General features: G+C 44.2%; 1 protein-coding gene across 2 annotated transcripts in view; it reads right to left on the reverse strand.

Moving 5' to 3' along the window:
- The window catches only part of TDRD3 (tudor domain containing 3), a 68,674-nt gene that overhangs the window by 18,467 nt on the left and 37,641 nt on the right, over positions 1-12,566 (reverse strand). For both annotated transcript variants that reach the window (XM_087895555.1, XM_087895556.1), the window contains exons 11-12: positions 6,111-6,937; positions 635-760 (exon numbers count right to left, since the gene is read on the reverse strand). In XM_087895555.1, the coding sequence (XP_087751681.1) occupies positions 635-760; positions 6,111-6,937 (953 nt within the window). The remainder of the gene's footprint in view (positions 1-634; positions 761-6,110; positions 6,938-12,566) is intronic.

A 12,566-nucleotide genomic window follows, 5' to 3' on the forward strand; every position in this document is an offset into this window, starting at 1 on the left:
CCTTCAGAAAAATAACCCCTGTTTCTATTATTTGGCACCCTTCTAGAAACTCATTGTGTTGGGATGTTGGATGTTCCACAAAGCCTTTTAAACCCTTATGGCTAGACCATCCCTCAAATATCTTTAATGTTTGTCCAAGGAACACAATACAATTAGAGAAACAATGATAAGCTCAGGCATACATACAGTGAACATGGGACATTTAGGGGAGGGAAAAGACATTTAAACTCTGGAGTTTAAATTTTGCGAACTCCTCTGCTTTCTAAATTAAAGCAAACCACATGGGAAACCCATCAATTAGAAACTACAGCCTGGCAGAATACATTTCAAAACCATTAAATTCTTCTTCTTCATCGTCAATCATTATTTGCTTGAAAAGCCAAGAATATATTGCTCAATTTACAAACGTTATTAGGTAAAGTTAAGGCTACATGCTTCTTAAGGCATAGTTATAGATGGAGATGCAGTTAAAAAAAAACAAAAAACAAAAAAAAAACCACCTTAACCAGTTTTAGAATTCTTGTCTTCAGGTTTTTATTCGAAAACCCTCTGCAATCAGTCATCTGTTTATGGCTTCCATGTTCATAAGAAATACTGTACTTTATCTCTTTGTATACAATTTATTATCACGTACCCAGGTGTCAGCTTGAACAGGCCTGATGTTGCATAATAACACTTCTTCATAGTTTCCATAGTCACAAAATTTAACAACAGCAGTTGTCCCAGAAGAATGGAGAGCTTCGATTTCTGCCCGATAAAACTGGGGAGGGGGAGAAAAGGGGGGGGGAGAAATGTAATTTATTTTTTTTGACATTTTACAAAACAAGCGATTGCCTATTTCAACCACTAAATTACAATCTACGCACAGCGTGTCGTTTTTCCCCAGCGATACGGGTAGTCGTCGACTTACGCTACAATGAACCCGAAAATTTTGGTTTGCTAAACGAGATGCTGGCCGTGTGAATTTTGCCCCATTGGACGATCTGTTGCTAAGTGAAACACTACAGTCGTTAATTTAGTAACACGGTTGTTAAGTGAATTTGGCTTCCCCCCACTGATTTGATTGTCAGAAGGTCGCAAAAAGGGAATCATGTGATTCCGGGAGATCTATGGAGATTCTCAGTCCTCCGGGTCATGATTGTCCCAAAGGTGCTTTTTCAAGAGGCCACTGGACTTTCTGGTTTTTCTTTGAAGACGTTTCGCTTCTCATCCAAGAAGCTTCTTCAGCTCTGACTGGATGGTGGGGAATGGAAGGATTTATACTCCTTGCAGAGAGTTGCTCATTTGCATCCTTTTAGAGAGTGATTGAGGCCAGTTGGAGGTTTATCTGTGTCCTCAGGGTCATCTACGTCAAAATTAAGCAGCCCTCTCTCAACAGAGGGGGAGGGATACAATATCATCTATCGCCAATCTACCACACAGTCCTTTCAACAGTTCCAAGAAGGCTCCACACCCATGTGCACACCTCAGGTGATCCTGACGGCAAAGGTAAATCTTCAGGTGGCCTAAACGACTCTCTAAAAGGATGCAAATGACCAGCTGTTTGCAAGGAGTATAAATCCTTCCCTTACCACCATGCAGTCAGAGCTGAAGAAGCTTCTTGGATGAGAAGCAAAATGACTTCAAAGAAAAAAAAAGAAAGTCCAGCTGCCTCTTGAAAAAAAGCACCTTTGGGATTACTCCCTGTTGTGGCCCGCCAGCGGCCTGCGCAGATCGTGGCTGATCCCGACGATGAGGAGGCTGGTGTGGTGTCGCGCCAGCAGCCTGCGCAGCCGGCGCTCGCGTCGGACAGCGAGGAGGCTGAAGAGGATGTGGTGCCAGAGGCAGAGACTCAGCCTGGGCCTCCAGAACCTCCAGAGGCTCCTTCAAGTGGAGAGAGTGAAGAGGAGGAGTCTCTTCTCAATGCTCGAGCACGCAGGGCTGCCAAAAGGCAGGAGTGGCTGCTCAGGAGGAGGAGGTCTACTTTAGAGTAGGGCTTGAGGATAATTGGCCACTCCCTTAGCCTATTTAAGTCACACGCCGTTAGTAAGTTTCTTGCTGGAAACAACTTGTAATTATCATCAGAGCATTTTTGGAAAAGTCTTATCGTATTTTGTTTTCTGGGCTGGTTGCCAACCTTTGCCGGACTTTGGTTTATTCTTGCTACTTAATAAATTTGATAAGGACCATTGGTGTGTGTCAACATCCTCGGGAATCCCGAACTGGGACAGAACACTCCCGAGCGTCGTAAATGCATGCCAGTTGCTGGACTAGAAGACCTCCAAGGTCCCTTCCAACTCTGTTATTCTGTTATATCAGGAATGATGTCCATTTTTCAAACATCAGTTTAACAAACCGAGCCACTACAGGTAGCCCTCGGCTTACAACATTCACTTGGTGACCGTTCGAAGTTACAACGGCACCGAAGAAAGTGACTTATGACCCATGTTTCACCCTTATGACTGTCACAGCATCCCCGTGGTCATGTGACCAACGTTCAGATACTTGGCAACGGACTCGTATTTATGACGGTTGCAGTGTACATAGTACATGGTTACAAAGAGTTTTGCATGGTTTCCAGAAAGAAAGTTGTCCCTTTATCACATGCTTCACTATGGAACTTGGCGAGACTCCTTCATTAAGTCAAGTATCTGAATTTTGATCAAGTCACCCTGGGATGACCCTGCAACTGTCATTAAGTGCAAAAAAAACCCCGGTTATAAGTCACTTTTTTTCCAGTGATGTTTCTAACGGTCACTAAATGAACTGTTGTAAGTCGAAGATTACTTGTCTATGGAGATTCTCAGACATTTAAATCATTTTTAAAGAGCAACTGTCATCTCTGCTACTCCTTTGACCCACTGTTGACTCACTGATAGTCCCAGTGTTGCAGAATATACAGCCTCATGCTACATATGCTACATAACTAAGCTCCATTTCATACTGAATAAACTAATTTATTTATGTATCTTAAATAGAAAACTATCTTACGATAGATTTTTACCCCAAAAGTTTTTTATTAAAATAAATTCGATAAAAATCAAAAAAATCCGATTTAAATTAAAAAAATCTGATTTTTTTTATTTTTTTAAAAAAAAACATTGATTTTTATCCACCCTGCCACTTTCCCAAGAAGAACAATAACGTGCATTTCTAACATGCAGCAAACTCAAAGCAGAAATTGTGAGGCCTTTTGCCTGCAGTATCGTACCGAAATGACCTGCTTGATTCAGGAAAAGGAATGAGGGCTTGGAATAAATAACATATATCTAATTGTAGTCGATGTAGCAATCAACCTATTTGGCTTAATGAAGGAGTCTAGCCAAGTTCCATTATGAAGCATGAGATAAGGGGATCATTTTCTTTCTGTAAACAATGCAAAACACTTTGTAACCAGGTGTTGGTTTGGTTCGTTAAACTGATTACTGAAAATGGAAATAAGTCCTGTTATAACAAAGGGTTGGAAGGGACTTTGGAGGTCTTCTAGTCCAACCCCCTGCTTAGGCAGGAAACCCTACACCACTTCAGACAAATGGTAATCCAACATCTTCTTAAAAATTTCCAGTGTTGGAGCATTCACAATTTCTGGTGGCAAGTTGTTCCACTGGTTAATTGTTCTAATTGTCAAGAAACTTCTCCTTAGTTCTAAGTTGCTTCTCTCCTTGGTGAGTTTCCACCCATTGCTTCTTGTCCTGCCCTCAGGTGCTTTGGAGAGTAGCTTGACTCCCTCTTCTTTGTGGCAGCCCCTGAGATATTTGGACACTGCTATCATGTCACCCCTAGTCCTTCTTTTCATTAAACTAGATATACCCAGTTCCTGCAACCGTTCTTCATGTTTTAGCCTCCAGCCCCCTAATCATCTTTGTTGCTTTGTGATATAGCAGTGTTGGCAAACCTTGTCGGCACCGATGATCTTCCAGTTTCCGGCACGCGCATGTGCACCAGCCATCTGATCTTCTGGTTTCTGGTGTGCATGCATGTGCGAAGACCAGCTGGCCGGTGCACATGCGCGCGCCAGAAACCGGAAGTTCCTGGCATGTGCACCAGGTGGCTGCTCTTTCAGTTTCTGGCACCCCGCGCATGTGAAGACCAGCTGGCCAGCGCGCCGGAAACTGGAAGAGCAACAGGCAATGGCTTGTGCGCCTGGAGAGATGGGTCTGTGTGCCATTTCCGGCACGCGTGCCATAGGTTCGCCATCACGGTTATATAGCTTTGTTGGATATGCCTCAGCATGATTCTTTGCCTTGTTTTTTAAGCTCAACCTACCCTTTGTCAAAAAATTTAGAAAACGTAGGTCCAGCATGACAAAACAAAGATCTTTAATAAGCTTACGGGTCCTTTCTTATTGCAGCTGTCACCAACACCTAGAACAGTGATGCCTAACCTTTTTGCCATCACGTGCCAAAAGTGGGGGGAGCGCGGGGGGAGTCGCATGCGCGTGTGCCCACACCCATAATTCTAAGCCCCCAGCCCCCGTGCATGTGTGCATGACCTCCCCCCTGTGCTTCCCCCGTTTTTGGCCCATTTTTCGCCCTACCCAGGCTCCAGAGCCTTTCTAGGAGCCTGGGGAGGGCGAAAACGGCCTTCCCCACCCACTCCCGGAGGTCGTCCGGAGGCTGGAAACAGCCTGCTTGCCGACTTCCAGTGGGCTCAGAAGGCCCGAAAATCAGCTGGCCGGCGCGCGCATGTTCGCCGAAACTGAACTCGCGTCCCCACTGATATGGCTCCGCATGCCACCTGTGGCACGCGTGCCATAGGTTCGCCATCACGGACCTAGAAGAATCCCAATTTCTGATCTGTGTTAGTACCGAATTACTTTCTTAGAAGTCCTGGAATCTGTATCATTGCTTGTTTTAAAAAGAAAGATGGGCTAAAACATCTGTCTTGCTTAAGGTTTTATCTCCATCTCTTAAGGACACCCGGGGCCATAAAGCCTTGAGAAGTGAATCACTTTTTAGAGGCCGACTATCTTTTTACAAGTCTATCACTAATCAATTTGTCATCCCCGGAACGCAACAGCTTTTAAGCGGGATTGTCTGCAGCTACCAATGTGAACTCCGTGGCTCACAAAAATACTTCTGCATATGCTAGCTTCAAAGAGCTGATTTGTTTTTATAGGGCAGAAGAGGATAGGACAGGTTTTACTACAAAGCTAATGTCCCTTGACCCCAATTCAACTTTATAACCTTACAAAAAAAACATGATATACAACGGGGGTGTCAAACTCAAGGCCCACGGGCCAGATCTGGCCTGCGGGGTGCTTAAATCTGGCCCATGGACCCAGCCTGGAAATAGCAAAGGACTGGCTCGCAGTGCCTCTGGCAGCCAAAATGGGGCACGGGAGGAGGGGGCCGCGTGCAGACCCCCGTGCCCCATTTTCATCCTGGATGGCCTCTTGAAGCACTCTGCCGGCCAAAATGGGGCATGGGGGGACCGTACGAGCCCCCCCTCTATGCCCCGTTTTGGCCGGCAGGGTAGTGCAGGAGGCCGTCCAAGCCGAAAATGGGGCACGGAGGGACTCGCACAGTCCCCCATGCTCCTTTAGGCCAGCAGGGTGCTGCAGGTGGTGTCCGTCTTGTCTACCCCCTCCCCAAGCCGGCCCGTGGAGAACTACAATGCTAATCCAGCCATCGAAGAAATCAAGTTTGACACCCTGATATACAAGCTTATTTTGTTATATCTGTGACTTCAGTCAAACGTCTGTGGATGGCAGATCACTTGATCGGCACCCAAAGAGCCTTTAGGCACACAGGTATATTTCAAAATTTAGCCTGTGAATAGACCATGCTGCCTTTTTAAAAAATCATTCTGTACAGATAGTCCTTTGACTTAAAACCATCTGCTTAGTGACCGTTTTCTGAGGTTCCAATGGCACTGAAAAAAGCGACCTTTACCAGTTTTTACACATACGACCGTTGCAACCTCTCCATGGTCACGTGATCAAAAATTCAAACGCTTGGCAACTGGCATGTACTTGTGACGGTTGCAGTGTCCCGGGGCACATACTAATAATCCCCTTTTGTAATCTTCTGACACAACTAAGTGTCCCTTTTCCCCCGGTTCAACTTTATAACTTTACAAAAAAAAAAAAAAAAGACGACATTAGCTTTGGCTTGGAACAAAAAGCATACCTTGTTGTCTTCCCAATAAAGAGCGAAACATTCATCGCCCGGTTGCCAACTTTTCTCGTATTCTCCCGAAACAGGTGGCTCCAACGTTTTTTCCGGCTTGATGGGCCCAGATCGCTTTTTGGGACCGGAATCATAGTACATTTTGACATCAAAGGGCATGGCCATGTTTTGGGGAGGCATTTTAATAGGTCCGACCCGCCTCCCTTTGGGGAAATGTTCCAAATCGCCATTGGGTACGGAACAAAAGGGATCAGTCCTAACCGGATTCGGATAGTCTACGGACATACCGAACGGCTGCTCGTTTTTTAAGCCGGTATACGAATCATTCGCTAGGATCAACGTTTTCCTATCGCAGAAATTGTTGGGGTGATGTATCTGACTTCCTTGTTTCTGGTTGTTGTTGTCGGTCGGATCGTGGCCGGCAGAGTTCTCTTTCATTTCCATGAGCGACCCGATTTTTCCCGGCCTGTTTTGCACGGGGGGCTCCCTCCTCTTGAAAGGAAGGTCCTCCGAATGACCGGCCGTAGGGTATCCAAAATCTTTCCGTGGGTAAAGTCTATCGCACTTATTTTTCTCTTCGGACCACTGATCAGGGCCCAGGGAATTCTGCCTTTCGGAAGGCCTGGTCCTCGGCAATCCGCTTCCGTCCGTGTGGTGTCTCGAGTTTTGACTATCTCTTTGAAAGCGCGGCGGCTTCTCGTTCCTCGGCTGCCGGGGTTCGTTTCGAGACACGTATCTTGGATGGTTATGTATTTTTACGCCGTTCTGCTCAGCGTTGGGCACTCTCTGGTGTCCGTGATGCTGCAATGCCACCCGTGCCTTTGGTTCTGCAAAAGAAGACACACCTTCTGACACAACTAATTTTTGACATTTATTTCACAAACAAGAGGGCAAGCTTTCAAAATCCTGCCGCTATTCAACAACAAGGGTCTCAACCTTTTCTATATCCCACACCCCTAGAACGCTTCTGATATATATTCTCGCACCCCTTACAAAAATAAATAATTATATGCATATAATTATGCATATACACTATAATTTTTAAAACTTCTAAACCCAAGTTTTTGCACCCCCTGGAACATCGTTTCGCACCCCAGTTGGGAACACCTGTTCAATAGGAACACAAGAAAGACAAAAAATTATTTCTTAACTGGGGTAAATCATTGGCTAGAACAGAAGATACCATGTCTGCACCGTGACAGGTATATTTAAATTTTCATGCTTCTTCCTGCTATTCATTCCTTATTGGATGTTCTCCCTACTCCACCGTAAATTTGCATTAAACATTTTCTTCTTTTCCTCATCTATAACACTATAGCACAACAAAGAATGTTCTTTCTGCGCCAACTCAGAACTCGCCAACTCAGAAAGAGACCAAGGAGCTGCTGATCCAGTTCTACAGAAGAATTATTGAGTCTGTCATCTGCACCTCTATAACTGTCTGGTTTGGTTCTGCAACCCAACAAGACAGACACAGACTGCAGAGGATAATTAGAACTGTAGAAAAAACAATGGCTACCAACCTGCCTTCCATTGAGGACCTGTATACTGCAGGAGTCAAAAAGAGGGCTGTGAAAATATTTACAGATCCCTCGCATCCTGGACATAAACTGTTGCAACTCCTACCCTCAAAACGACGCTATAGAGCACTGCACACCAGAACAATGACACATGAAATTTTTTCCCGAACGCCATCACTTTGCTAAACAAATCATTCCCTCAACACTGTCAAACTATTCACTAAGTCTGCATTACTATTAATCTTCTCATTGTTCCTATCACCCATCTCCTTCCACTTATGACTTCATGACTGTAACTTTGCTGCTTGTATCCTTACGATTTATATTGATTATTTCCTAGTATGATTTGATTCAGTGGTGAAATCCAAATTTTTTTATTACCAGTTCTGTGGCTGTGGCTTGGTGGGCGTGGCAGGGGAAGGATACTGCAAAATCTCCATTCCCATCCCACTCCAGGGGAAGGATACTGCAAAATCCCCATTCCCTCCCTACCCCTGGGGGAAGGATATTGCAAAATCTCCATTCCCACCCCACTCTCGGGCCAGCTAGAGGTGGTATTTGCTGGTTCTCCGAACTACTCATAATTTCCGCTACCGGTTCTCCGAATTGCTCAAAATTTCCACTACTGGTTCTCTGAATTGCTCAAAATTTCTGCTACCTGTTCTCCAGAACCTGCTGGATTTCACCCAATTTGATTGCTTATTTGTACCCTATGACTATCACTAAGTGTTGTACCTTATGATTCTTGAGGAGTGTATCTTGTCTTTTTATATACACTGAGAGCATATGCACAAGACAAATTCCTTGTATGTCCAATCACACTTGGCCAATAAAGAATTCTATTCTATTCTATTCTATTCTATTCTATTCTATTCTATTCTATTCTATTCTATTCTATTCTATTCTATTCTATTCTATTCTATTCCATTCCATTCCATTCCATTCCATTCTATTCCATTCCATTCCATTCCATTCCATTCCATTCCATTCCATTCCATTCCATTCCATTCCATTCTCCTCTTTGCCTCCAAGTGTATTCTCTTTTCTTCCCTCCTTATTTTCTAGCTCAGCTTTCTGAACCTGTCCAAATCTCATTCCATCTCCCCAGTTCTCTCTCTACCCATAATCAGGTAACCTCACCTCAGTTCCCTCTCTTATTTTCTTCTTCTACCTTTTGCAAGAAAAAATTGGTTTTCTGCCAATTTTTTCTCTAATCTTAGCAGGGTTGGAGAAGAACTGCAGAATCCGTCATACTTTCCGTGTTTCACACAGTGAAGGGGTTAATCGTGAAGGTGAACCATACAAGAGGCTGGGAGGATTGGCTCTAGCTATCATTCGCCTTCCAGGAAGTTAAGAGTGAGCAGGAAAGGTGTAAGTGATTCTTAGTATGTCTGTCCAAATCTGTCACAGATTCCTTTCCAAGTGAAATCCACCAGATCAGAATCTGCCAAGATTCAAACAGCAGCAGCAGCGAGGGGCCAAATAAACAAATGTAAAACGAATAGCAAAATGAAACCGAGCACCATAAAATTAGCTCTGAACATAAATTCCTGAAGTGGTTGGAGATTTTAAAAAGTGTCCAAAGGTATATTGCATAGCCGCATGAGCTTTTCTTGGGGGAATATTTAATATCTGAGACATATCATCCTCATAATTAGCTATCACCTACCCCTCTTTTTTTTTTTAAATTTGATTTATATGCCGCCCTTCTCCGGAGACTCAGGGCGGCTTACAATGCGCTAAGCAATAGCCTTCATCCTTTTGTATATTTATACAAAGTCAGCTTATTGCCCCCACAAACTGGGTCCTCAATTTACCTACCTTAGAAAGGATGGAAGGCTGAGTCAACCTTGAGCCTGGCGAGATTCGATCTTACTTTAATTGCAGATAGCTGGTGTTAAATTACAGTGCCTTTGTCTGCAGAGCTATCCAGGCCCTCTAATTCCTTTCTGTAGCCTAGGGGTTGAACAATCACCAAAGTGTCCAGGCTAGATATGGGATTGCAAGTCAAAATACAATTTGAAACAACAGAGCTGCTGCTAATTCTGAAGGCTGAACTTCAGGATTTAGGAGATCTATCTATTCTGGACTTGTTATGGTCCATCAGCGGTCTGTGCAGTTAGTAGCTGATTCTGACAGCGAGGAACCTGGTGTGGTGCTGTGCCAGCAGCCTGTGCAGTTGGCACTCGAGTCGGACAATGAGGAGGCTGGAGGAGATGTGGTGCCAGAGACGGGGATTCAGCCAGGGTCTTCAGAACCTCCAGAAGCTCCCATAAGTGAAGAGGACGAAGAGGAGGAGCCTCTTCTCGATGCACGAGCACGCAGAGCTGTGAAAAGGGAGGAGTGGCTCCTCAGGAGGAGGTCTCCTCGAGAGTAAGGCTTGGGGCTAATTGGTCACTCCCCTAGCCTATTTAAGGAAGGACGACAACTGATGCAATTTGCAGGAAACAACTTCGTTCAAATTCCTTCGTGTCTTGATTACAGAAAACGTTTGATTTGGCTCGTTTCTCTCTTATCAGTTTTCCTGCAAATTGCTTCTGGGCATTCTGCCAACCACAGTAAGATTACAGTTATCTGAAATACTGTGCCTCAGAACTGAGTTATTATTCTTTGAATTCTCGTCGGCTGTTAATGAAGTTAAATTAACAGCCCTTGTTCAGAAAAGACTGATTTATTGTACTTGTGTTCAAACAACTACTAAGAAAGCTCATTAGTAGTCTTTAATTAGTAAATTAAGGTTTGTACGGACTTTGTGTGTGCTGCATTCTTTGGGGTCCGTAGCTGGACAAATTGGAAAAGAACAATCAAATTGTCAGTCAAAGCATGTCGAACATAAAACCTGAATCTAAATAGTGGTTTCATGAAGTCAAAATAAATACTATATATATGTTTTGATAGCCCCTATCAAATTGTAATGAAGTCAGGAGTTACTTTAGATCTAGTGGCTTATTTTCCACAATATGTTCCTCCATCCATGAAGAAAACCAAATTGAAGTCAGGCATGATAATAGGGTTGTTTGATATATAGAATAATAAAGTTGGAAGAAACCTTGGAGGTCTTTCTAGTCCAACCTCTGCTCGAGCAGGAGACCCTATACCCGTGATAGTGAACCTATGGCACACAATCAGTGGGCACACAAGCATTGCCCTAGCTCATCTTCGGCGTGCACATGCGCGCCAGCCAGCTGATTTTCAGGCCTTCTGGGCCCTCTGGAAGTTGGGAAACGGGCTGTTTCCAGCCTCCAGAGGGCCTCTGGGGGGTGGGGAAGGCCGTTTTTGCCCTCCCCAGGCTCCTAGAAAGGCTCTGGAGCCTGGGGTGGACGAAAAACTGGCCTACCAGGCCCACCATGCCATCATGTGCCAAAAGTGGAAGGAGCTTGGGGGGGGGTTGAGCTGACTCTGTAAACCGCTCTGTAAAGCGGTATATAAGTCTAAGTGCTATTGCTATTCCAAAAAAGTAGGAGGAGTCATAAATCTCTCCTCCAATCATGTGGAAAACCAAAAGGGTTTGTTGTGACTCCGGCTCCCGAGCCTGTCCTCACGGAGGAAGATGACTCTGAAAGTGATGGGGAGGAACTGACAAGGCCTCCCTCTCCAGGACCCTCCTTCCTGGCAACGCCTCAGGTTCCAGCTGAAGGCCAGGAGGAAAGCATGTCGGGGCACCCACTAATAGGGGGCGATGAAGATCAATCTTGGATTGATCCCAGGCAGCGTTGGAGGGAGAGGCGTGCACAGCAAAGGAAGAGGTGGGGAAGGGCCAGAGATTGCCGAGTCACTGAGCCACGCCCCACAGGGGAGAAAAGTGGGTGGGGTTGCTCTGCAGGCTCTGTGACGGACAAAAACTGCATATCGTGAGCTTCGGATGGGATATTGTTCGGAATTAAGGCTTGGACTTTGTGAATGACTTCTGACTACTCTTTGAACTCTTGGTTGCCCCAGCAACGGACTACAGATACGTTGATTCCTGTTTCTAGAGGTGATAAGAAACTTGGCAGGCATTCGGAAAGTAGCTGCCAGAATTTGCATCTGCCAAAGGGATTCAGGTCGGCTTGTGGAAATAAATTACTGTAGACGTCTTTTGCTCGTCTGTCTGCCTATGTGAGGTGGGGGGACAGAACAGGGTTACTTTTTCATTTGGGAAGTGGGGGGAAAAAAGAGCTTTTATTACATAAAAGAGAAATGGAAGAAAGTGGATTTGAAGATCTGTTTTTGCTAGCTGGGCATGTCAAATCTTCCCATCAAATTTTCTTTTGTGTGGCCAAATGATCAAGGTAGTAATTATCTTAATTTTTATTCAAAGAGGAGACTTAGCAGAAGTTAGCAGAAGACGTCAATAGTAGGACAAAATGAAGAGAGCAAGAAGCATTTGTTGCAATTACGTTGGTGCAATTCTGATACTCCATCACGTCAGATAATTTGACTGACAATAACCTGGGATTTTGAAAACCACCATCCATTAAATAAATTTAAATTGTGTTAATCATCTCAGGCTAATGTATCCTTCCTAGTGAATTTCTAAGGCTTCCTTTAAAGGGAGAAAAATTGGTTTGGCGTGATTATTTCAAGGTCACAAATTCGCAGGCGAGGAAATGAATAAAATGATTGAATGACAGTTTAAAAGGAAAAGAAGGCTTGTCAACTTGAAACCACCTAACTGAAGACAAAAGGTTTCCTGACTTGCAATTAAGGCAAATGCTAAAGCATTTTCCAAGCCATTTTCTTCCACTTTTTACCATAATGGCCAATGGACTGTCTGGGCTATATAGAATAAAATAAAATAAAATAAAATAAGATGCCTTGATTTAAAACGTCAAATTTCGTTTTGTTACAACTATATCCAGCAAAAAATTGGCCTTTTGAGAATTTTCGGCTAATGGATCATTGGGTAAGGAATAATCTAAAGGAAAAAAAAAGAAAAAAAATGTAATCTTGTTCT

The sequence above is a fragment of the Pantherophis guttatus genome, chromosome 5, assembly GCF_059756535.1.
Source record: "Pantherophis guttatus breed Tessera chromosome 5, ASM5975653v1, whole genome shotgun sequence".
NCBI lineage: Eukaryota > Metazoa > Chordata > Lepidosauria > Squamata > Colubridae > Pantherophis > Pantherophis guttatus.